At 53.6% G+C, this 22,980-nt stretch overlaps 11 protein-coding genes across 12 annotated transcripts; 4 read left to right on the forward strand and 7 right to left on the reverse strand.

Moving 5' to 3' along the window:
* Nucleotides 1-209: 209 nt before the first annotated feature.
* HMPREF1120_01272 (uncharacterized protein) lies at nucleotides 210-1,355 on the forward strand (the record flags this gene model as incomplete). Its single annotated transcript, XM_009155284.1, has 1 exon — nucleotides 210-1,355. The coding sequence occupies one exon, from the start codon at nucleotides 210-212 to the stop codon at nucleotides 1,353-1,355; it is 1,146 nt and encodes a 381-aa protein (XP_009153532.1).
* HMPREF1120_01273 (solute carrier family 25) lies at nucleotides 238-3,857 on the reverse strand. The gene is made up of 2 exons (XM_009155285.1): nucleotides 3,288-3,857; nucleotides 238-3,220 (listed from the first exon to the last, which is right to left on the reverse strand). The coding sequence occupies exons 1-2, from the start codon at nucleotides 3,555-3,557 to the stop codon at nucleotides 2,225-2,227; spliced, it is 1,266 nt and encodes a 421-aa protein (XP_009153533.1). The 5' UTR covers nucleotides 3,558-3,857; the 3' UTR covers nucleotides 238-2,224.
* A 251-nt stretch (nucleotides 3,858-4,108) lies between these two features.
* HMPREF1120_01274 (uncharacterized protein) lies at nucleotides 4,109-6,525 on the reverse strand. Its single transcript, XM_009155286.1, has one exon. The coding sequence runs from the start codon at nucleotides 6,251-6,253 to the stop codon at nucleotides 4,214-4,216; it is 2,040 nt and encodes a 679-aa protein (XP_009153534.1). The 5' UTR covers nucleotides 6,254-6,525; the 3' UTR covers nucleotides 4,109-4,213.
* A 690-nt stretch (nucleotides 6,526-7,215) lies between these two features.
* On the forward strand, nucleotides 7,216-8,412 carry HMPREF1120_01275 (uncharacterized protein; the record flags this gene model as incomplete). Its single annotated transcript, XM_009155287.1, has 1 exon — nucleotides 7,216-8,412. One exon carries the CDS (start codon nucleotides 7,216-7,218, stop codon nucleotides 8,410-8,412), a length of 1,197 nt encoding a protein of 398 aa, XP_009153535.1.
* A 473-nt stretch (nucleotides 8,413-8,885) lies between these two features.
* HMPREF1120_01276 (ubiquitin carboxyl-terminal hydrolase L3) lies at nucleotides 8,886-9,805 on the forward strand (the record flags this gene model as incomplete). Its single annotated transcript, XM_009155288.1, has 2 exons — nucleotides 8,886-8,940; nucleotides 9,087-9,805. The coding sequence occupies 2 exons, from the start codon at nucleotides 8,886-8,888 to the stop codon at nucleotides 9,803-9,805; spliced, it is 774 nt and encodes a 257-aa protein (XP_009153536.1).
* Nucleotides 9,806-10,007: 202 nt separating this feature from the next.
* Nucleotides 10,008-12,250, reverse strand: HMPREF1120_01277. Of its 2 annotated transcripts, none has more exons than XM_009155289.1 (4): nucleotides 11,968-12,250; nucleotides 11,554-11,805; nucleotides 11,301-11,432; nucleotides 10,008-11,220 (listed from the first exon to the last, which is right to left on the reverse strand). In XM_009155289.1, exons 1-4 carry the CDS (start codon nucleotides 12,006-12,008, stop codon nucleotides 10,782-10,784), a joined length of 864 nt encoding a protein of 287 aa, XP_009153537.1. In that variant the 5' UTR covers nucleotides 12,009-12,250; the 3' UTR covers nucleotides 10,008-10,781. The 2 variants fall into 2 exon arrangements, with proteins under 2 accessions (XP_009153537.1, XP_009153538.1); XM_009155290.1 differs by having other exon boundaries at nucleotides 11,964-12,250.
* A 252-nt stretch (nucleotides 12,251-12,502) lies between these two features.
* On the reverse strand, nucleotides 12,503-14,144 carry HMPREF1120_01278 (MFS transporter, SP family, sugar:H+ symporter; the record flags this gene model as incomplete). Its single annotated transcript, XM_009155291.1, has 3 exons — nucleotides 12,503-13,147; nucleotides 13,203-13,987; nucleotides 14,048-14,144. The coding sequence occupies 3 exons, from the start codon at nucleotides 14,142-14,144 to the stop codon at nucleotides 12,503-12,505; spliced, it is 1,527 nt and encodes a 508-aa protein (XP_009153539.1).
* Nucleotides 14,145-14,686: 542 nt separating this feature from the next.
* HMPREF1120_01279 (uncharacterized protein) lies at nucleotides 14,687-17,072 on the reverse strand (the record flags this gene model as incomplete). Its single annotated transcript, XM_009155292.1, has 4 exons — nucleotides 14,687-15,833; nucleotides 15,893-16,768; nucleotides 16,825-16,901; nucleotides 16,977-17,072. 4 exons carry the CDS (start codon nucleotides 17,070-17,072, stop codon nucleotides 14,687-14,689), a joined length of 2,196 nt encoding a protein of 731 aa, XP_009153540.1.
* A 194-nt stretch (nucleotides 17,073-17,266) lies between these two features.
* Nucleotides 17,267-18,410, reverse strand: HMPREF1120_01280 (3-oxoacyl-[acyl-carrier protein] reductase). The gene is made up of 2 exons (XM_009155293.1): nucleotides 17,882-18,410; nucleotides 17,267-17,828 (listed from the first exon to the last, which is right to left on the reverse strand). The coding sequence occupies exons 1-2, from the start codon at nucleotides 18,211-18,213 to the stop codon at nucleotides 17,330-17,332; spliced, it is 831 nt and encodes a 276-aa protein (XP_009153541.1). The 5' UTR covers nucleotides 18,214-18,410; the 3' UTR covers nucleotides 17,267-17,329.
* A 756-nt stretch (nucleotides 18,411-19,166) lies between these two features.
* HMPREF1120_01281 (cyclohexanone monooxygenase) lies at nucleotides 19,167-20,930 on the forward strand (the record flags this gene model as incomplete). Its single annotated transcript, XM_009155294.1, has 1 exon — nucleotides 19,167-20,930. The coding sequence occupies one exon, from the start codon at nucleotides 19,167-19,169 to the stop codon at nucleotides 20,928-20,930; it is 1,764 nt and encodes a 587-aa protein (XP_009153542.1).
* Nucleotides 20,931-21,068: 138 nt separating this feature from the next.
* On the reverse strand, nucleotides 21,069-22,602 carry HMPREF1120_01282 (uncharacterized protein). Its single transcript, XM_009155295.1, has one exon. The coding sequence runs from the start codon at nucleotides 22,202-22,204 to the stop codon at nucleotides 21,491-21,493; it is 714 nt and encodes a 237-aa protein (XP_009153543.1). The 5' UTR covers nucleotides 22,205-22,602; the 3' UTR covers nucleotides 21,069-21,490.
* Between the last annotated feature and the right edge of the window lie 378 nt (nucleotides 22,603-22,980).

The following is a 22,980-nucleotide window of genomic DNA, read 5'->3' on the forward strand; positions in this document are numbered from 1 at the left end:
CCCTACTACACCATCCGCCGATACGAACACGCCTTTTGTCGCGTGGTGTGTGTCGACCATTCCCACAGGCTCGCACCCATCCCGGCCCATCGATAGAACACCGTCGAGGATAAAAAGAACACAACTCGGAGGAAAGACCTTGGGTTCCCGAAAGGACATACAACACAACAAGAGAAGGACAAGCGGAAATTTTGCTCATTCAATTCACAATGCAGCGCTCCCCACTTACGGGCTGTACGGCTTGCCGTCAATCGTTCGTTGACACCGTCACCTCTCTGGTGGCGGGCATCTCGGTCTCCAGAAGGACAGGTCAAGCAGCGGCGGCGACGACAACGGGAACAAAACGGATACAGCAGCGTGGATTGATGGTAACATCAACTCCTTTACGCAAGCCTCTCCACCGCGTACAATTCATCTCTCCGTCGACTACAACAAGATCGTTCAGTTGCCTACCAGGAGCAAGTCTCCGTCAACAACAGCAACTTCCTTTATCGTCTTCTGCGGAGAGTGAGCGGCCGCAATCGGACAGTATTTCGGATCCCGACTCTTCGTCTTCAAAACCATGGTATCTCCAAGTCGAAGAACCGACCCCCCCAGCCCCCATCTCGCCACTCCTCGCACTCCAAGAAATCCCCCCCCTGCCCGCCGACCCGCCGGCCATCCTACAACCTATTCTCGAACATCTATCTGTCCAAATCGGCCTGGACAATCTAGTCCTACTAGACCTACGCCACTTGGACCCCCCGCCGGCCCTGGGTGCCAATTTGATCATGGTGATCGGAACAGCCCGCAGCGTCAAACACCTCAATGTCTCGGCCGACCGGTTCTGCCGCTGGGTGCGGAAAGAATATAAACTGCGTCCATACGCTGATGGCTTACTGGGTCGCAATGAGCTCAAGCTCAAGTTGCGCCGTAAAGCGAGAAAAATGAAACTCGCCCAGAGCGTCGGGAATACCATGGCCATGCGCGATGGTGATGATGGCATCACTACCGGTTGGATCTGTGTCAATATGGGTGCGGTGGACGATGCTGTTTTGCCGGATGGGCTTGTTGATACCTTGACGGTTGAAGCTGGATCTGGAGCTGAAGCTGGTGTCTTCCTGGACAAGGAGGCGGTGGAAGTGGAAGCGGAAGTGGATGTGGATGAGGAAGAAGACGAATATCAAAATCCCCCGGATGCTGAATACGTCGGGTTCGGCAGTCGGCCGAATTCGCCAAGGATTGTCGTGCAGATGTTCACAGAGGAGAAGAGAGTCGAAATGGACCTCGAGGGTCTTTGGAGCGTTCGTAATACCAGGCGAGCACATCGTGAGGAGAAGGCAATGGCTGAGGTTGGGTTGGACACTAATAATTGAACTTGGACGACCGGCGGTTTCGAGCCACATATCTGTATGTGATAAAACTCGCTACTGAAATATCAGGTAGGGGCTAATAATGATTTAGGATGACACCATATCAATAAACCGGTCGGATTCTTGAAATATATCCAAGCTTTCTTAAGTTCAAGTTTAGGCTGAAGAGTCGAGTCACGGGTTCCGACCGCAGTTCCTCGCCCTCTTCGGGCCGGACATGAAACTTATATATGTGGATGTTGCCTAGAAGACTCGTACAATCGTCCGGCAACCTAACCTGCTTTGATCCGACTGTTCTTCAAAGCCTCATGACACGAACCGACTGCAAGGAGTCTTTGTGTCGGGGACGTCGACCTCATGCAGCGCCCGCGCCGGGGCCGGTCGCAGCTTTTCCGTTTCAATCCCACAGGGCCTTCTCCTGATCCTCGTTCTGGCGCCCAGGGCCAGGAGTGTTTCCTGCACACCTGCCTTTGTTTGTACACATCAAAAGAAGAGGGCAAACATGGCACGTAGCCTCCAACGCCGCTGCCGCCGCTGCCTGTGATGCGGTCTCCCATCGGTTCCATGGTTTCTGGCACGCTTTTTCGCGACAAGAATGAGCCGATGCTAATGAGGAAGACGGAAAAAGATCTGTAGCATGCAATATTGCGCCCGTTTCGGTTTGCTGGCCCAGGCTACCGAAACCAATGGGCAGGCTCGACCATTCAATTCCCAGATTCGGTCATTTCTCGTCGAGTATCATACAAGTCAGATTCCATGCTCGCTGTAGTTCGGCGTTCAAGGGGAAACATAGAAACGATACCCTCGACATCGTGTTTCGATCGGCGCAACAAAATGTCGGTTGTCCGAGACTCTGCACGGTTTTGGGTTCATCAAATACCAAGCAACCATTTGGCTCGTTCGTAGACGTAAAAGCTGGTAGCCGCCAAAGGCACCACCTTGACATATCCAATGGACAGACCGACGAAAAAGCCTCGCCAGCCTCTTTCCAGCCAGATCCTGCGGGCTGTTTCGGAGATGCCCAACCTATGACCATCCCCGACGGCGCCGCCGACTTGCATCCGCCGACGGATGACTTCGAGCGGATATGAAGCAGTCTGCGACACTAGGCCGGCCATGGCTCCCGAAGTAAGTTCGGCCGGGGCCGTCAGCTGGCTTCTCGGCTGGACCTTTGTGGACGAGTTGAAATCGTTTGAAGAGCCTGCGGTGGATCGCATCACCGTGTACGGCGCCAGGACTGGATGACGCAAAAGATCTCCGATCGTGTCGTGCGTCAAGAAAGACATGCCGGCGTAGGGCAGCATCCCCAGTAGAGTAGGTGCAAACCCGCGATAAAAATTGACCAGGCCCGACCTGGGCACGGGGACTGGTAAAGGAACTGCTTTATTATGCGCGACCACTCCCGCGGCGGAGCCCTTTGGTGGCCCTGCCAACGATTCGGTGTGTTGAGGTGATGGTTGTTCGTGGTATATTTGTTGGCAAATGCGAACCAGGGAGGATCGCGAATCTCGTCTTGTCTCAAAGGCTAGCCGGACCCGCATGACTTCGAGAGGGTACGTGAAGAAGACGGAGGTGATTCCGGCCAACGACCCGGACAGAAACCGTCGAACGGGCGTCTCGTGGGCTTTGTCGGGGATGACGAATGCGCGAATCTGTTCGTACGCTAGAAATTTGATCCCGGCATAGGGAAACACCCGCAAAAGGGTCGCTGAGTGGCCGCGAAATAGACCCCGGACGCCTTCGTTGTGGTAGATGTCTCGCATCGCCGTCACCACGCCGAACCAGCTGCCTGTGTATTTTGCGAATTGGGGGTTCGAAGCTTGAAAAAGAATTTTGACTCGGTCCAGAGGGCCGACGACGGTTTTGGCCTACATTCACAATCGGTCAGCATTGCATTGTGGCAGGTAACATGGTAACCGTCGAAGAAAAACGCACCGCACATCCCGCCAACCCGCCAGCCAGGCCGCTGCGCAGAATATAATCGAGGCTTCTCTTATCCATAGGTTGTTTGCTTTGTTGTTGCTGGCGGGCGCCAGGGCCCTGCAATGTCACCGCCGCATCGTGCTTCGAAGGTGTAAGCTGTGGCGCAGGCCGTTGTGTTGGTGGTTCCTCGAGCAGTCTCGAGGGGCCTCGGCTGTCCATCTCGGATGGTTGTGTGGGTTGTAGTGTTGTGGCTGCTGCATGGCCTGGGCCTGGGAAAGGCATTCAATGGCCTCTAACACATATCGAAGGGAAAGAGGTACGAGTGACACGTCGGTAGTAGTAGTGGCGGTGGTGATGGGCACTGAATCATGGGTTTTCGGCGATGCAGTGGTGATGATTGATGGTGGTGGTGGTGGTGGCCGCCGTCAAACCGCACAGTGCTGCACTGTAATCCCGAAGCTTGGAGCGACGTCCGCGGTCGGCACGGTTTCGGAGCCGTCATTCTGGACAAACAGCACTGGCAAGGCTGTGATAGGCTTGGGGAGGCTTAGCCAGGCTTAGGAGACACGCCCGGGGGGCCCGATTATGCCGTGATTACTTATTCCGCCCTCCGCATAGGCGGCAGAGGTCCCTGGAACCCACCCCTAGGCTCGCGGCACCGCCCCATGCTGTTGGGCGACTCCCCGGATCGCGCACACATTCCACACAGTGGCCATCCTCCATCCCGGGCGCCGGATCCGAAGCCTTTGCGGCGGCTTTCCGCGGTTACTGACGGCGCAAGGGGCAAAATATATTGTACAACCACGATCTTAAGAATGATCCCTTCGAACGAACTGATGCAAGATGGCTTGTATGCGACTGCTCACATAGTCTATGCTAGAAATACATATATAATCTGAAGGGCGCGACGCGTGTCGCAGGTGTATATATCTATCATTTCATGAATTCTCGCTTGTCTTGGGCGGCGGACTCTCCTCAGCGATACCGTGCACCACCTGTGAGCTGCGCCGACGAGATCTGCCGCTGACATTGGACGAGACCGGTGTCAACGCTGTTTTCTTCGTTGGGGGCTGCATTCCTCCCGTGGCCGCCGATGCTGGTGCTGGACTTGAGCGGTGCGTTGTTCCCTCAGTGGCCTCAGTGGATATAGGCTCTAATGTCGGCACAAACACGGGCGCCTGTATCGAGCTCCTCTTTCTCGAATGCAGGGCTCTATCCGAATTCTGGGGGCTTCTGGACCGATTTCTCGACGCTGTTACCGATGACATCGCATCCGAAAAAGTGCTCTTTCCTAGCCATATGCTGTCCCTCCTCCGGCGTCCCTCCGCTTCCCACCAATGCCGAGTCCGAGGTGGTTGATGATTGAGCTGTCCGCTGCTCGACACGCGCTGCACAGCGTGTGTAGCACGCCCTTCTCCATCTGGGGCTCCTCGCCCAAACATGGTTTTCACCCGGTCCCACGCGGAATGCAGAGCACAGCGTAACGACGCGTCTTCTTCCCTTCGTCGTGTCTTTTCCGCCCAGGAAAATATGATGCCGTCCGCCCCGGCTTGAAGGCTCAGCATCATCGACACGACTAGATTCAGCCAGAACACGGGGTGTCGAACATAATAGTCGTTGTAGTATAGCACGTGCTGGGCAAAGGGGAAACTCCACATGACCACATACACGGCCGGATAGACAAACATGTATCGTAACTGCTTGCGGATTGCATTCCGGGTCTCTTTAAGCGGATCATTGACATCCTTAGGCACTACCATTGTTGTGGAAACACCTGGCTCGGGGTAAAGGCTGGAGCCTGCTGGAGCTTCTGAAGTCTTGCGGCTCTCTGTCCTAGATGAATCGGATGCGCCCACTTTTATTGAAGGGTCGCCCAAAGGTGTGCGAGTCTCGCTGGACCAGGCACTTCCAGGCCCGGCAGACGGTGCTCCTTCCTGCTGCTCGGCCCCATGCTCCGGCACAGTGGCTTGCAGTGGTTTAGAAGTGATGAAACTCATATAGTCCCAGGGCTCCAAATTGTCAGATGCTGTCGATTGCTGAGGCGGTTTATCCGAGGCCCCTGCCTTCCATGATGGCAGCCTCAAGTTGGACAATTGCATCTGTCGACTGGCGCTGCCGGCCAAGTTCTTCTCTATGTCATCAGGTCGAATAGACGAATTCCGGCGGTCGTTCGAGCTGGAGCTATGGGACGAACCGGTGACGCCTAGGTTGTCAAACCCATGAAATTTGATCCGGACATAAACGTAGATCCAGATGTACATGGCGAAGATGACGGAAATGACCAGGTATCTCGGCACCCAGCCCAGCGCCAACCGATACCAGTACGGCCGCTTGGGCAAATAGCAAAACGTGCCTGCCGTGACATAGCCGTGACCGTCTTTTATAAACGCCAAAGAGGCGGCCAGGAGTGGCGGTCCTAGCCAGAGGAGATATATCCACTTTCGATAGGGATAAAGGCCGCCTTCACCCTCTTTGCTATTTGGCCAGAGGATGTAGGTGATGGAATGTAGAGCGATAATGAGAATGGACATGTCGGCGGATTCCACGGCAAACTCGAGGAGGAACCCGCTTGCCTGACACCAATTTGACGAGCTCTGGACGGCGTGACTGGCGAAGACCACTATGGGGAAGACGAAATACAGCCCAGCTTTCAAGGTATTGCTCATAATCAGGTGCATAATCAAGCGATGCCGGAAACTTCGTCTTTGCACCATGAAAATCCGCAGGGCATTCAAGACGACCAAGAAGCTGAAACATGAGCATGTCAGAGCTGCAATAAGGATGGCTCGGTTTTGGGAATCGGTGAGGGCACCGCCGGCGGATTTGGGATGCCGCAGTATCGAATTGGAGGTGGTCGATCTCTTCCATGTTGCCGCGGTAAGAGAGGAAGAACTGGGGTCAGTGAGGTCGGATGTCACCATTGGTGGCATGAGGTCGAGTGAAGGTTGCATGCGGTCCATGGCCTCTGTGAATGTCATACTGATCTTTTCAACATATCGAGCAAAGCGGCCAACCCGGGCCAGTGAACGTCTAACAAGCTCTGGCTGACACGAATGTCGAAGTCCGGACTGATGGCGGTACCTGCAGAAATACGAGATGCTTCACGCTTTCTAGTGGTGGTCAAGCAGTACCTGAGACTGACAGCGGGAGAGGGCAAAGGAAGAGTTGAGGTTAAGAGGGCGAAATGAACCAACATAACATCATACCTGCAAAATAGTGGCACTGCCATATGGTGACAGTCAGAGCGTGCCATCTACCCACCTGAAAATATGTTGTGATGCATTGACATGTCCTATCATGGACGGGATAGCCCAGGGACATGGACTCTGTCAGAGACTCAGGTTGCACGTCCGACGAACGAGCTTCAGCCCCCGAGATGTAGGGCCCCGCAATGGCAACAGGTGCAAGATGCTAATCGCGCACCATCCCCATTCTATTGCATCGGCATCTCAACCCAGCTCGAAATCGGGTTCCATTATTGCGCTCTGTCGCGAAGTTGGTCTGTGAGCAGGTCCGTGGAGACTTTTTCGAGTGTGCGAACAAGGCCAGATCCAGGAGCAACCATTCCCCATCCGGCAACAACCTTCCGCTCTAACTCGGTCGGGACGTTCGACCACCGCTTAGACTTCAATGCGAAGACGCCGTCGAGTCTTTTTTCGCTTCAGAACCCATTCTATGACTTGTTCATCTCCGTCCAGCGCACGGTCAAGCCGGAGTCATCGCTTTTGCTCATGCTGCACAAAGCCTGGGTGGTTCGCCTAATGTTTTTCAGCTGCGAGCACTAGCCTGATGTGAAGGTTTCATCGACAAGACAATACAAATAGCTGCTGGTCTAGACAGTCTAGCTAACAATCAATAATACATCTCGACGCTGGGAGAACGTACAAGTGAGCTGTATCGGGCTCTGGGGTCCCGAGATGGCGATCTCGCAAACCCCATGATGCCCCAGCCAGTTTTCCGTTGCAACCAAGCACAAACCACCCTACTGGTCGATATTCCTGCGTCTATCGAGCAAGGTCAGCAAACCTCGCACCGCATCAAGAGCACGTCGGCTATTAAAAACCCGTATCCCAGCACAGAGCCCAAGGGTCCAAAAAGGGATGTTCTTTTGGCGGCTATTGCGCCCGAGGAGAGGATCTACCATGAGACCCTCCAAAGAGAGATCTCCACGGCTCTGGCAGAGATCAAGGACTGTCTGACCGGCGACGCCGGTCTTTCGTATTGGTGCCATGGCCGCCAGGGTAACTTCTCAGAAGAGGTGCTTCCAACTCTTTCACTAGCCGCGGGCAGGTCCGTGCAAGCGAGCACCGATCGGACACCAATAGCACCTGTCATACTGTCGAGTACGGAGTCCCGAAATCGGGTTTCTTCCATCGACTGTCTGAGGGATGTTGCGATATGCAATCCCACCCGACGGAGGATGGTCGTCCTAGAAGCTGGAGATGTGGGCGAGTTTTTCATTCCTGCTGGTGCGTCTTTCATAATGTCCACGCTTGAGCGAGGACTGCCCGCCTTCGAGTCTGCTCGCCATGCCCTCTTTCCTGATGCTAGGCCATTCAATCTGATGTTATTGGACCCGCCATGGTCGAACCGATCGGCTCGACGGTCCGGCGTATACCGCACCTCAGATGAGCAGGCGCAAGATCCCTTCACGCAAGCGGTGCGCGTTGTCCGTGACTATCTAGCCCCACAAGGACTAGTAGCGGTTTGGATCACCAACAAGGCCTCTGTTCGCAAGGACGTGATTGAGGCTCTTCGACCGTTAAACCTTGGACTTCGTGAAGAGTGGGTGTGGATCAAAACGACTGCGCATGGCGAACCCGTCTCGGCTCTGAATGGGGTCTGGCGTCGCCCGTATGAGATTCTACTATTGTTCCGCGAAGATCAGCACAGTCAGCAGCGGCCGCATCGACGCGTGATTGCCGCCGTACCTGATGTGCATTCCCGTAAGCCATGTCTGAAGGGTCTGCTGGAGGATTGTCAGGTTCTTCCCCCGCAGTACAACGCCCTAGAATTATTTGCACGCAGCCTTACCGCAGGATGGTGGTCGTGGGGAGATGAAGTGTTGAAGTTCCAGCATGAGAGCCAGTGGGTGAGACAGGCGGAACAGGCATCGATGGCAGCCGATGGACGGTGACAGAGATACGTGTATAAATTTAAACCATCTCCAGGACTTTCCGTAGTAGTACTGCTGTATCTCATGCGTAGTACTAGTATGCTCTTCCCACTCTATTCGCCAGGCACGCGAGGCTTCAGCCTTATACGAAGTGACGAATCAGTGCAGTGGAATGAGCGAGGCTGCAGCAACGCCCTTGACGCGCCACCACCTGTAGCCTTGTGCCTGATTGCATTCAACCCCACCAACCCCAACTGCGTGCAGTCCCATAGTACTGTATGATTAGTTGTCTTAGTCTCTGGCTCTGTCTCTTCTACCACTCAGCACAAGGTCACGATAGAGTCGCCTTTCCATCAGACACTCGTTCCGGTGCCATCACCCGACTCCGCTAGCATTCTAACTCTTCGTCCTGTCCTCTTGACCATCCCCGCATCTCAACTCTAACAGACAACGCAAAAGTACTATCAGTACCAGACCCAACACCGTTCACAACAATGTCGGGCGAAGACGTCGATGTGCCCGCCACGAAGAAGGCATTCGTGCCACTTGGTACGTTACCCTGTACTATACAAGCCAGACCAAACCACCATCACTAGCACTCCCTTTGAAGACGCTACATCCACACCCTCATCACCATACCAAATCAAACGTATCTGATATATCCCTCTGTACTAACTTCACACTGTCCTGCCCAGAAAACAACCCAGAAGTCATGACACATCTGGTGCGCGAGCTCGGCCTTTCGCCATCCCTACAATTCCACGACGTATACTCGCTGACGGAACCGAGCCTGCTTGCATTCCTGCCGCGACCGGCGCTGGCGCTGCTGCTGGTATTCCCCGTGACGGAGACATACGAGCGAAATCGGGTGCAGGAAGACTCTACGCGGGGACCCTACACCTCCAAGGGAAACCTGGATGACGAAGAAGGCGGCATAGTGTGGTTCAAGCAGACGATCCGCAACGCGTGCGGACTGATTGGCCTGCTGCACAGCGTCACCAACGGCGCCGCCCGCGACCAGATCGTCCCCGGCAGCGATCTGCACAAACTCCTCCAACAGGCCGTCCCGATCACTGACCCCGACGAACGCGCCGAGTTACTTTACAACAGTAAAGCTCTTGAGGCGGCACATGCCACGGCTGCCGCAAAGGGCGATACCGAGGCGCCTGAGGCCGATGCCAAAGTGGACTTGCATTTCGTTGCGTTTGTCAAGGACACCAAGAACGGCGATCTGTGGGAGTTGGATGGTCGGAGAAAGGGCCCTATCAATCGTGGCAGATTGGGTCCGGATGAAGATGTCTTGAGCGAGAAGGCCCAGGAGTTGGGCGTCCGTGCCTTCTTCAAGAGAGAGGAGGAGGCTGGCAATCGAGAGTCGAGGTTCAGTGTCGTTATGTTGGGTCCGAGTTTGGAGTAAATCGATACAAGAGCCAAGGACGGAAGATGCTGAGCCCTTTGCTTTTACGACCTTCCTGGCGTTCGAATCGGAGTCACCACCAATATGAGCTACGACCAGAGGATTTTTTGGCTTTGCACTGTGCTTGTTCCTGAGGAAGCACGGCTAGAGCCCACAAAGGGCAGGCTGTACGAAATCACGAAAACGCAACTGATCAACAAGATACCCCGGAAAATGGAAACTTTATTCACAAGTCCAGTCTATCTGGGCGAGACGCTCAGGCCGGGCCCAAGTTAGGCCAAGTCCTACAATGCATGAGGTAGTGTGAGTGGTACTCATCATGCTGAGATTCAGCCTCGTTGCATGCCCATGTGTCCGGTCACCGCAGGCCTGGATATAATGTCAAACGCCCAAGGAAGGATTCGGTTCAATCTAACCTTAACATAACAACGTCTATAGGCAGATGATTTGCCTCTGACCTCTGATTTGCCTCTGACCTCTGTTCTGGATGTCTGCGAGCCTCCACAACCGGCCCTCCATGCGTATTATTCGATGTGTATTGTTTCGATTTGCTTCATTCAGTGCCGATTCCGTCAACTTTTTAAAGCGTTTATCTTTTCAGCCTGTCGGGCGCATGATCAGCCTGAAAATTGACAACTCCTCACCCTCATGCCCATACCGTGCATGGTGTGAGACCTGATGTTGGCATCCATCTTTCCTTCCAACAACGGCAGCGTCGTCAGCCTTTCCTTTCCAATCCAATATTAACGGGTGAGTTCGAACGGCCGAGGATGGACAGCTATCGACAAGACATTCGATCCACCACCCCTTGCTACCACAGCACGTCAATCCCGTCCTCAGGGGGTGGCATGACGCGCGGTGAACGAGGATAGAAGTTCTCCTTGTCGGGACCACTTTGGCCGTACAGTATGAACGTCGTACCATCTCCTGTCTTTCAAGCCCTCACAATTACTCAACTTTGATTTCTCCAGGCCAGTCAATGCCCATTCTCCAATCTGACATCATCGCTACCCTCCTGCCTTTGCTGCTGCTGCTGTTCCTTTTCTGCCTGTGGTGTAGCAACAGCAGCAGCATCACCTTGCATCGTTTGAACCCCAGTCAGATTCAAAAGCCCATGAGGACCCGGCAACGTCGGCCCCCCACCCGGCGTAACACTACTCACATTTCCCTCCTCATCCACAAACTCGAACCTATACCTCGACAGATAATGAGGGATAGCACTCAACTGCGGTCCATACCGGGCCGTATTGTCGTAAAGTTCAAACAGCGGCACCGCCAACAATTTCATGTTCTTGGGCACACTGAGCACCTTGTTCGGCGGGAGGTGGATCAAATACAATTTTTTCAATTCTTTAGGCCGCGAAACGTGAGCTGGGAGGAAAGGGTAGAGAAACGTTTCGTGGTTTGGACGCCACCTGGAACACCACAAGAAACAGTTAGCAAAAGCCCATGCCAATGCTCCCGAACAGCCACTGGCTTGTGAAGGAGGCCATACCATTGCGCAAGACAATCCCCAATCTCCCACTCTGTGTCCCCTTCCTTCGGATTCGTCGGCGCCAACCGTTCATTCAATCGCATTTTGAAGCCTTCAATCTCGTCCGCGTCGTGGGGGAGATAATCGCCTGGTCTGTTACAGCACGTTCCACCACAACACGTCAGCCATATGCCTGCGTATAGTATACACCGACAGTGCCATCCCATCCTAGTGTCCAAACCACTCGCTTCGCTCGTGATTTGTCCAGTCTTACAATTTAAAAAACGCATTCGCAATCTGCAACATGAGCACATGCGGATGATTGTGTTCATGACACACCAAAATGCCCTCGCACGTCCGTCTCATGCCGTACTTTTCATAATGTTCCTCGAGTCTCTTGAGGCGCGCGGCCACCGAGGGGTCTTCTTCCGGTTGCGTCTCTTTTGTGCCAAAGGTGTAGTTGGACAGTGGGTATAGACGGATCGTGGGCGGTTGGTTGGCGGTGAATGGGGGTGGGAGGATCGGACTAGAGTATCATCAGAAGAAGCCCAAGGATTCCATGTAGTGTATTCTGTTTGGTTCGGTGATAGCTGACTCGTGGCCCGGTCGTGAGGAGTCTTCTTGTCGCGTTCGGCAAAGGCATTTGGAAAAAGCAGAGGAGGAGAGGACTTCATCAAGACGTACGTACGGGTAGGATGATTTGAGTGTGGTGGTTGTTAGAGTCGACATGGCGCTGTGTATACAGTACACACTGGTAGTACTACCTGGTACCTAGCCACAAACACGAGGATTGTACAATGCTCACGAGGGTCCGGTCTGCGCTCTAGGATGAGATTGCGACTATCCTCCCCACCAGGTACAGCGTGGATGCTGGAACGGGATAGATGTATGCGATGGACTGAGGTGTTGCTCTGTTTGACGATAGAGTGTAGGTAGGTACCATTGGGTTGCACATGGAAGTGCAGTACAAAGTACTATGTGATTGCAATAGAGACATTGTATTATGACCTCGGTACTTCTTTAACCGGTTTAGTTTTGTGATGGTTCACGCTCTCTCCTAACACCTCTATCGGCCTTACCAGCCTCGTGACGAAGAAGCCCATACCTACTATTTCTTTTCCTGAGGTCGCAGAGTCATGCCATGCCAGTGTTATGTCCTACAGTAATAATTCGTCTCTTCCACACTCGTCAAACCTGTCCCTATCTAACTCAATCCTCGCCATCTACTTCATCTCCACTTTCTCTTGAACCACCTCGTGTTCTTCAGCGCTACCTTTGTCCTCGGCTTCCCGGTCCCCCCGGAGCCTGGCCTGAAGAACATGCTTGTACTCCTTTCGGGCAAACAGCACGTCGATCTCTTCCAAGCTGAGGCCTTTCGTCTCTTTGACGCAGAAATAGACAAACACCACCGCCAGAACATTAAACACACAAAACAGCAGATAGAAGCGCCACCCAATGTCTTGGATGCCCATAGGTCCGAACTTGACCACGATGAAGGTGATAAACCACTGTGTAAAAACCCCCATTGCTGTACCCACATGCCGTTGATTCAGGGGCACAATTTCCGGAACCACGACCCAAGGCAGCGGACACCAAGATGCGCCGAAGCAAAACTCGAAAAGGAAGATGCTGACCACGGCAAGCTTGTTCGATGAGTCGGTGTTGACTGCCAGACCAATCGTGAACAAAATCATAAATATGGAGCAGAAAATGGCTCCATAGAGCATAACGGTGCGTCGACCGAGATGTTCGACTGTCCAGATAGTCGTGCATGTGCCACCAAGGAAGAGCAAGGTGACCCCTCCCGATGTAATTGCGGCCTGATTTTGTGACATGCCAAGTGAGTTGATGAAGAGGTACGTTGCATACTTGTCTTTGGTCAGCATAGTCAAAGTGTGCAATGGGAATCTGCTGATGACTCACGTAGGAGACGATATTATTTCCATCCATTTGTTGGAAGAATTGTACGAGCACGCCGAGCCAAAGCCTCCAAGTCGTGCGGACAGGCGAGGTGTCATAGAAAAAGTTCTTCCAGCCGAATTCCGATTCTTTCTCTGCCTCGAGGGCCGCCAACACATCCGAGCGATGGTTGGCAACCTCCACGCTATCAACAGGCACAGAATAGATCCGCGCCATGATGTCGTCGGCGTCCTCGATATGGCCATTCGCATAAAGATAGCGCGGAGACTCTGGCAGGAAGAATATGGTGGCCCAGGTAAGGAGAATGAAGACAACCTGGAACGCGATCGGTAGACGCCACACAGCAGACGTCCCGCTATGGTGGCGGAGCATTCCAAAATCAAACCAGTAGGCGATGGTCAAGCCCAGTATCACTATGGTCAGTTGAGTTGCGATCAATGCACCCCGAGTCGCTGCCTTGGATGTCTCTGCAACCCAGATGGGGACCATGGTTGTGTTAAACCCCATGCCTATGCCGCCAATGACTCGCCCGGCAATCAAGTAGGCACTACCCCTTGCACCGGCTTGTAAACCTGCACCGACACAGAGCAGCACGCCCCCGATCACGATGAACAGGCGGCGGCCGAGTTTCTGGCCCACGAACCCCACGAGGATGCAGCCTGTGAGGCACCCGATATCGTAAATCGCGACAATGGTGCCTTGTAAGTCGGCATCTTTGGGATCGATTTTGTTGGCCGATAGGAAGTTGGGCAGCGCAATCAGTCCGCCGAGGACCCCCTGGTCATAGCCTAGGACACCATGTTGGCAACTTGAACGGTTGAACTTTGGGTATTTCAGTTATTGCTTACCGAAGAGAGTGAACGCCCATGCGGAGCATAGAGTAATTCCAGCTTGAAGCCAGAAGCCTTGAAGAGTCTGAGCGTAGCCTCTGTTAAACGCGCCCATGATGATGCTGTTGTCCCGTAAAAATAAACCGCATTGAATTAATTCGTGGTGCTGCTGGACTTTGAAAGAAGGCAATACATAACATGATATGTGCATCCAATCCGATAGTTCCACGGAATTCGCACTGTAACCTTTGTCCAGCCTGACGGGAAGACTATGACCAGTCGGAATAGTGGTTGCGCTCGCCATCTCCAGGAGAGTGGTGGAGCCGAATATCCGGGCGTTGCGGGGGTTGGAGATCCAGGGACTTTTGCCGTAGCTACCCCAGATTTGAAGGATCCCAGGATCAATCGTTAGTTAATAGTGAATAGTGGTGCCGGAATTGATGGTAAGCACAGACAGAAAGCGCTAGGTTATCACCCTCGGTTATGGTCGGCCCAGAGATGGGTGCCCTGAAATGGACGTCGACTGACCTCCTTGTAGAAGTGCGGCAGGGTCCGTCACTGAGCTGTCCTTGACAGAATCCCTCACAACCGTAAGGAAATGTCTTTGGGCACCAACATCGAAGAAGAGGGCGCTATCTCCGATATCCCTTGTTGCGCTCATCCCAGTCTGGCCTTCTTGAATCTGTCTCCTGCAAAGGCATCATTTTGCCAACTCTGTCTTAACGAGGTGACCACGTCCAGTGCTCGTGAAGCACTCTTGTAGGTTTGCCCCATCTCTCCCAACGCCTGAATACAGGTAAGGAGATTCGTCTGAGCTTCCTTGTTTTGCTCGGTTCCCGCAGACCAGGCACAAAGCTGAAAGATGTGGATCAATGCCGCCGTCATGGTGACATGCACCATGTGGTGATGTGGTCGTCTCAGGCCATACATTTTGCGAAACATGACGAGGATGCGGCATATCTCTTCGGCGCTCTTGACACACTTCTGCAAAGAGGAATTCGCTGGAGTGGGCACCATATCTGTTCTGATGTCCTTCGATGACATCAACGGTCTATGCAGGAGGATGATGCACTCATGGTAGCTCATATGTAACTCAAGCACGGCTGGCAGATGAAACGACTCTGAGTCTGATGCGTCGAGGCGAAGATCCTGCGGTAGCGACGACAACCATTCCTCAAAGTCAGCATCCGCATCCGCGACAAATTTCTCGGTATCCCTGGACAACTCAGGTACTCCGGAGTACAGAGCGTCGGAAATTCTGGCCAGTATGGTCATGAGCGAGGCCAAATATATGTGAACGTACGCGGCAGCACGAGAGTTGAAGTCCGGCGGGAACTTGCGAGTGCTGTACTCATCTGTGTAATATTCCCAATTGTAGGTTGGAGAAGGTAACGGACACTGAACATTATGGGCGAGGCGTTTCATCAATGAAGGCCGCCCGATGTGAGCGCTCCATAAGGTGTCTATTGTGTTAGTAGACCAAAATAGGTTGCGGCGTAGAATAGACACATCATCAGACTCGGACTCCCTTCTGTCCAAGCGTGAATACTCTTTTCCGAGATCAAGGTGTAGTCCCAGGTCTGTCATAATCTGGACGGCCATCCCGGAGTAGATCCATCCCCGGGACTCTCGAGCATGAGCGGCCTCATGTGAAGACAGAATCAGAACGGCTTGGGCAGTGGCAATGGTAGGACTGTCCATTTCTATCTCCAGATACGCCTTGGTCCGGAAGGCAAAGAACTCGTCTGCCGCTTCTTTTATGGCTGGATGTGAGCGGTCAGTGTAGGCTGATCCGACACAGAATCTGTTGAGCTTTAGTCTCAAGAAGGCGGTATAATGAGCTGGACCTGGAGAATGACCTACACTGCGTTTTCCAGAGCTGGAGAGTAGAGGTCAGTCATTTGTCCCTGTTTAAATTGCCGCCTTGCCCGCAGAAATATACTCTTGTCCAGAACATGCATGAGTGTATTGTGCCACGAGAAAAAGAGGTTGGTGAGATGGTTTTCGTATGCAAGATCACCCTGCCACACAAGGCCAGCTTGAGAAATGGCAGCATCCCCATGAGTCAAGACATGACGAATGTTGGGCTGCACCAGCGAGTTTGGACCGCTATGGAGGATGTGTAGGTTCGAAGTCGCTCCATAGTAGCGAGGCAGACCGTCTTCCGCAATTTGTAGACGTCCAAGGCGGCTCGTCAATTGCTTGGTCATATCACTTACAGTAGTCGCCAGTTCATCTTGCGACCGAGTCCTGCTCAGCTTGGTGGCGGCTCCTGTTGGAGCAACAACAGGATCAACAGAATGACTCTCTATGATGTTTGCGCCTGTTGGAGAGAAACCCTGGCTTGTTGTTGAGGTATCAGGAGTTTCGGCGAAAACTTCCTGGCTGACACACTCTTGCTGCTCACGAGGATCGAAGGATGTATCGGGGAAGAACGAAATAGACTGATACTGGTCGACTCCTAGACCGCCTTCGAGCCCTGTGAGAGCAACGCTGTCGTCGGCTGAAGGATCCCATTCCTGTTGTGAAAATGAGAAAGCCAATGATGGAGCGGTGAAATCAATGTCTGCTCCATCCTGTTGCTGTCCGGGCAAGCGGCCCAGGGCAAAGTCGTCCCATATTGAGGCCGAACCGCTCTCAACAGTCACAGAGGGTTCATCGATGGTGACCTCAGCATGATTGATGTTATGTGCCAGTTCTCCTCTAGTCACACTGGGTTTTCGGCGACCTTCTGACGCCCTGGAGGACAATCAGCGTAAGGTCCCCGAGGACGGAGCGGCGTAGATCCAACTCACCGACGGCGGTCTTCACCATAGATACACTCGACTTGGTACAGACTGCAGTTGGAACATCGGGGTCTATCATTGTTACACTAGGACAGGGAACCATCAATCATTAGTAAACAACAGCTGTTCATTGCCTTTTGGATGCCTCCAGGAAGGCGCACCTTGACTTTGCGCTTTCGGCACTCCAAGCAAGCGATGGAACTATATCTTCTTTCCCCCTTTTCTCTTCCTGTTTTCTTCGGCTGAGACATGGCCATGGGATCAGATATGAGTAAGCGGGCAGTGCAGAATATCAACGAGGGCTGACCGAAGCATTTGTCCACAGTTGTAGTTGGTGGTCCCTCGACTTGAAGCGGAGGAAATCCGGGGATGGAAGACAGTGCGGAGTCCCCGCAACGCCACAGAAACGCTGCGAGTAGAAGGACATAGCAGCTAAATGGATACGGCGGCCGTGGAATAAGAGGCATTTAGATGCTACAAAATCTTGATTCCTAGCACGGTGGACTGATTGAGGCTATCTGATATCGTGGAAGCCTCCGTCACAGACCAGCAGAGATCCATTCATGTAACTGCTCTCGTCACTCAGCAAGAAACTCAGAACATTGGCCTGTTCTTCAGCGAACGCCATTCTTCGCAAAGCAATTTGTTGGCTGACCGGCGACTCTTTATTCTCCTTTGTGCCCACGGTGCCTTCTTTGCCCATGCTGTGTTCTACCATGGTCGTCAAAGTCCATCCTGGACAGAGCGCGTTTACTCGGATACCGTCAGGACCGTAGAACTTGGCTCCGTTCTTCGTGACGCCAATAGCTGCATATTTGCTGGGAGTATAGGCGGCGAGGCCCGCCGCCTGAAGGCCGGAGATGGATACGACGTTGGCAATGGCTCCTCGTTGGCCTGGGATGTTGTGCGGACAAGGCGGGTCGAAGGAGATGGGTAAGGGTTCCTGCTTCCTCATCTGTAGCGCCTGATACTTTTGACAAAGCCACAGCCCGCGAGTGTTGATGGCATGTGTCCTGAAACCTTTGTTAGGCAGTGGAGAGAGAAGCGGAACGGCAATTCTTCATACCTCTCGAACAACTCCGTTGTTATACTCTCTTCCTCAGCCCAGATCGACTCGCAGATCCCTGCACAGTTGGCAGCATAGTCCAGCCGTCCAGTCCACTCCGTTGCAGCGGCTATTGCCTCCTTTACCGCCTGCTCCTGCGTGATGTCCACCTTGAGGAACTTGCTGCGAACATTCCACTTCTGAGCGAGGTCACGGGCGACTTGAGCTCCATCGTGTTCGTTCATGTCGGCGAGCACGACAGAGATCCCACGACGTGCAAGCTTGTGGGCGGTGGCCTTACCAATGCCACCAGCAGCGCCAGTCACAAAGGCAACGCGACCAGCAGCAGCCATATTGGTGAGGCGTTAAGTTACAGATCGCAGAACGAGAGTCAGAACTGTAACATCAACAGAAGGACTTACCTTACCGACGAACATTGTCTGCTGAGTGCATGGCGCATGGGGGGTTGCCGATCCCCTCTGCCAGACGTCGACCGCCATAGGATCTTGTTTTGCACCTAATCTGTAATGCCGTGGAAGTGTTGAGTGAACGAAAGCAAGATGGAGATCAAGGCGTTGGTCTTAGTAGCCGATGCGGAGCTGCTTGAAGAATTGACTGATGTGGCGGGCGGCCCCTGCATCTGCGGACGACTTCGGGGCTTAGGGGCCGTCTTTGGGGGTGATGGCGAACCGCTGGGTGGATGGCACGCTGAGTTTAGGGCTGATTCAGGCACTGTAGCCCCCAAAGGCAAGCCCTAAGCAGCCTAGAACCCCTACTGCTGACCTCTCCACCACCCCGAGGCGTCTTACCTAATGCAGCTGTCTCCTCCCGCAGCGCTCCAAGCAAGCGACTACTGGAGTTTCTAAACTTCTCAAAAATCGAACTCTCCCGAAGGACTCTGGCTCTTGAATTCTCGGACCGTTCATCAGCAGTTAATTGGAGTCTGTATATCGTGCCGAAACAGCGTACGATGCCCCACAGTCCATTGATGTGCGCTAGATTGCCTGCCGTAAACCGGTCAAGGCTGATTCTCCGTGGTCACAAGTTGCAGTGTTGGCCGTCACCATCAATTCCGTGGAATTGATCAAGCCCAGGTTGAGGGCAAACTCCATGGCTACGTCCAACTATGGCGGGCTCCAGTCTGCACAGGCGCGCTCGCCAGGGCGAACCATATTCCCATCTCCTGCTCGCTTCAGTTCAGGAACGATTTCAAACTTCTCGCCCTGATGACTTCGGGCCATTGTCTGCAGAAGACTGTATCACAACATTCACTCGAAAGCCTCGCCGTCTGTAAACCCTGTTCAACATGAAGTCGTCCACCAAAGACTTTGATGCCCTTATCGTCGGGGCGGGGTTTGGTGGCATATACCAGCTCTATCGCCTCCGGCAGATGGGACTGGCGGTCAAGGTCATCGACATGGCCAGCGACGTCGGTGGCACCTGGTACTGGAACCGGTACCCCGGAGCCATGAGTGACACCGAGAGCTTCGTGTACCGCTACTCATGGGACAAGGAAGACCTGCGGACCTATCCATGGACGCACCATTATGTCAAGGGGCCTGATGTCCTCCAATATTTACAGCATGTGGTCGAAAGGCATGACCTGCGCAAGGACATGGAGTTCAATACCGAACTTCTCTCCGCTGACTGGGACGACTCTACCAGTTTATGGCGTGTCAGGTTGAGCAGCGGCAAGGTGTACGCGGTGCGCTATCTCATCACCGCACTGGGACTACTGTCTAAGGCCAACTATCCTGATATCCCGGGACTTCACTCGTTCCAAGGGGAGACATGCCATACTGCAGCCTGGCCGGAAGGGCTTGATCTGGCCAACAAGCGAGTGGGAGTGATAGGCTGCGGTTCGACTGGAGTCCAAGTCATCACTGCAATTGCACCACAGGTCAAGTCGCTTACCTGCTTTCAGCGACATCCTCAATACACTGTCCCCAGCCAAGACCGGCCTGTCGAGCCTGGGTATCGAGAGTGGGTCAATAAGCATTACGACGAGATCTTTGAGCAGGTCAAGAACTCGGCTGTGGGATTTGGATTCGTGGAGTCCACCCGCCCCTTCCATTCCGTGGCATCGGCGGAAGAACGCGAGGCCATTTTCGAAGACCTCTGGCGGCAAGGCAACGGGTTTCGATTCATGTTCGGCGGCTTCAGCGACATCTCGACAAACCGCGAGGCCAACGAGGCAGCATGCACATTCATCCGCAACAAGATCTCCCAGATTGTCAGAGATCCAGAAAAGGCCCGCAAGCTACAACCGCACGATTACTATGCGCGGCGTCCGCTTTGTGATGGAGGCTACTACGAGCAATTCAACCGCCCCCACGTCGACCTCGTACATCTGCAAGAGACGCCAATCACTCGCATCACCGCTCAAGGCATCGAAACAACCGCAGGCCTGCACGAGCTGGACGTGATCGTGTTCGCCACGGGCTTCGATGCCATCGAGGGCAACTACAACCGCATCCGGATCCGTGGTCGCGACGGCGTCTCCCTCAAGGACTACTGGGACCCAACAGGCCCGACCAGCTACCTGGGTGTTGCCGTACCGGGCTTCCCCAACTTACTTATGATCACAGGCCCACAGGGTCCCTTTACGAATCTCCCGCCGGCGATTGAAGCACATGTCGACTTGATTGCGAAACTCATTTCTCACGCCGAGGCCTCATCATCGTCGATACAGACGCCCCTCATCGAGGCTCTGCCAGAAGCGCAGAGGGAGTGGAGCCGTGAGTGCGACCGCGTCGCTGAAGGCAGTCTGTTCAAGGAAACGGCCTCGTGGATCTTTGGCCAAAACGTGCCGGGAAAGAAGTACGCCATGCGCTTCTACTTTGGCGGCCTCAAAGCTTTCTACGGACACGTCCAACGTGTCATTGATGCCGGTTACATCGGGTTCCGGCCTATGAACACTACCACTGCTGTAGTGCCCTCAAAGGCGAACGAGCAGGACATGAGCAAGGCTGTCAGTGATCATATCGAAGACGTTGGTGCACCGCAGTTCGCTTCTATGGCTACGGCGGTGCCATCTTTGCAGCCTGTCAATGAAGTCCCTAGCACTTAAAACGCCGTCTGTGCAGGAACAACGACCATGTCGCCAGTGAACCTATTGTTGTGGAAGATGCTGTCGACGACAATGGATATATCATGTATATATGCAGGATTGCAGGAAGCTTCGTGGCCAGTTATAGGATGACAATGATCAGGGAGAGGAATATCATATCGTTCATTTCGTTCCTCACAGAGACACTGTAAATGCATGCTGCTAGACTGAAAGGGACCGGCAAAGCAAAGCACAAGCCGTAGGCGTTGAATGCCACCCTAATAGTAAGAATGACTATGCACTAGACAACAGGCAGCAGAAAACCAATGCTGCGAGCCTGGCGTTGCCACACCATCGAAGGAATCCCTTCCAAAATGGAGATGCCAGCGATCAACCAGCCACCCAAGTATCGCATTGAAGTCGAGCTTTGGAGCATCATCATGATCATTACCAGTGCAGTGACTATTTCTAAACTAACTGGAACTGTAAGCCAAAAGACCGGAGCCACGCCAACCCAGCACTGCAGGGCATCCAATGAGTTGATGTCATCCCTAAGCATGAGAGTCGTTATTTATTCTGTTTTACCAACGGCTACCACCGCCCCAGCTGCTATTGGCACTGCTGCCATGATGCTTTTTCTTATCCTTGAGAAAATCCTCAGTGATGCTACCCAAAATGGCACCACCGACGGTCCCCAAAAAGCCATGGTTGGCCTTCTTTCCGAGCATATGGCCACCGAAACCACCACCAATGGCACCCAGTAAACCGCGATCTTGCTCGGTCATAGGAGGAGCATTGGGATCGTAGTTGGGAGCGTTGGGATCGCTCGATTGAGCCTGGAACTGATGCTGGCTAACATCCACGCCCGAATACTGGCCTCCTTGTTGCTGCTGTTGTTGTCCCAGTTGGGCCTGGTAGGCTTGGTTTTGAGCATATGCGTCGTTACCGGCGCCGCCATAGCCTCCTTGTTGCTGATGTTGTGGTGGTGCTCCTCCTTGGCCGTATTGGTAATAGCCTGCGTGACCTTGTGGATTGCTGGCGTCGTAGGCGCCGAACTGGGCTCCGGCTTGACCGTGTTGGAAGCCGCCGTGCTGTGGAGGGCCGAAGGAATCTTGTCGACGTGGGGGGCCGAAGTTGTCTGGTGGAGGAGGGCCGCCGTAACCGGGTGGTCCTTGATGCTGCTGGTAGCCTTGGTCGTAGCCTTGTTGGGGAGGATAACCACCGCCGCCGTAGCCTTGTTGCGGATATTGCGATTGTTGGCCGCCGTAGCCGTAGGAGTCGTATGGTCCGGACATGGTGAGGATGCCCTAGGAAGACTGCGGATGGGATGTGGTGGGACTGAGGACAGAGGGGTTTGTTCCGCTTCGCTTTCAAAGTGTAGCAAGAGAGAGACACAGGTAGTTTTGATTTGAGATGTAGGTGCGAGAGTGTGGACAGCAGAAGTACAGAGGAGGGAGAGAAAGAGTTAGGTTCTAGGTAAGAAATATGTGGGTTTTTAAGAGAACCGCAGGTGGTGATGGTCAGTCATTCACCTCAGCATTCACTTCAGCTCTCGAGCAGCAGTTCAGGTGCGAGTTGTCGTCAGCTCAGCCCCGCGGCACAAGCGACGGATTTCACTGGCAGTGCAGCGCCACGGCAGCGGGAGGCTGTACGGTTGGTGCTGTTTAGTGAGGGGCGTAGCCGGAGCCCGGACCTTGTCATAGGACCCTGAAAATCGTACATCAACAACTCATTTAATGATTGGCTTGGAAATACTTGTATGAGGTCCATCTGACTTAGTCATAGGTCCACTGCTGTCCACCTGCCCACGGCGCAAGTTAGTCCGATCCGGCTCGGCCGAGCTGGTGACTGCTCACCCACGTGACTGATGTGAGGCGCAGTCTCCCCCAGCCACAGTTACGATAAGGATAAGGGAAGCGGAGGTCAAGACAACGATAAGCCGATAACCGATAGCGAGAGCGATAGCGATAGCATCCCCAATTCTGTCTGCTGGTGCATAGTCCTCGGAATTCGGACTTCAACGACATCTACTACTGAGTTGCGTGCCCTCGGTACTTTGCTATATGCTATC

This window comes from Exophiala dermatitidis, assembly GCF_000230625.1.
Source record: "Exophiala dermatitidis NIH/UT8656 unplaced genomic scaffold supercont1.1, whole genome shotgun sequence".
NCBI classification, from domain to species: Eukaryota; Fungi; Ascomycota; class Eurotiomycetes; order Chaetothyriales; family Herpotrichiellaceae; genus Exophiala; species Exophiala dermatitidis.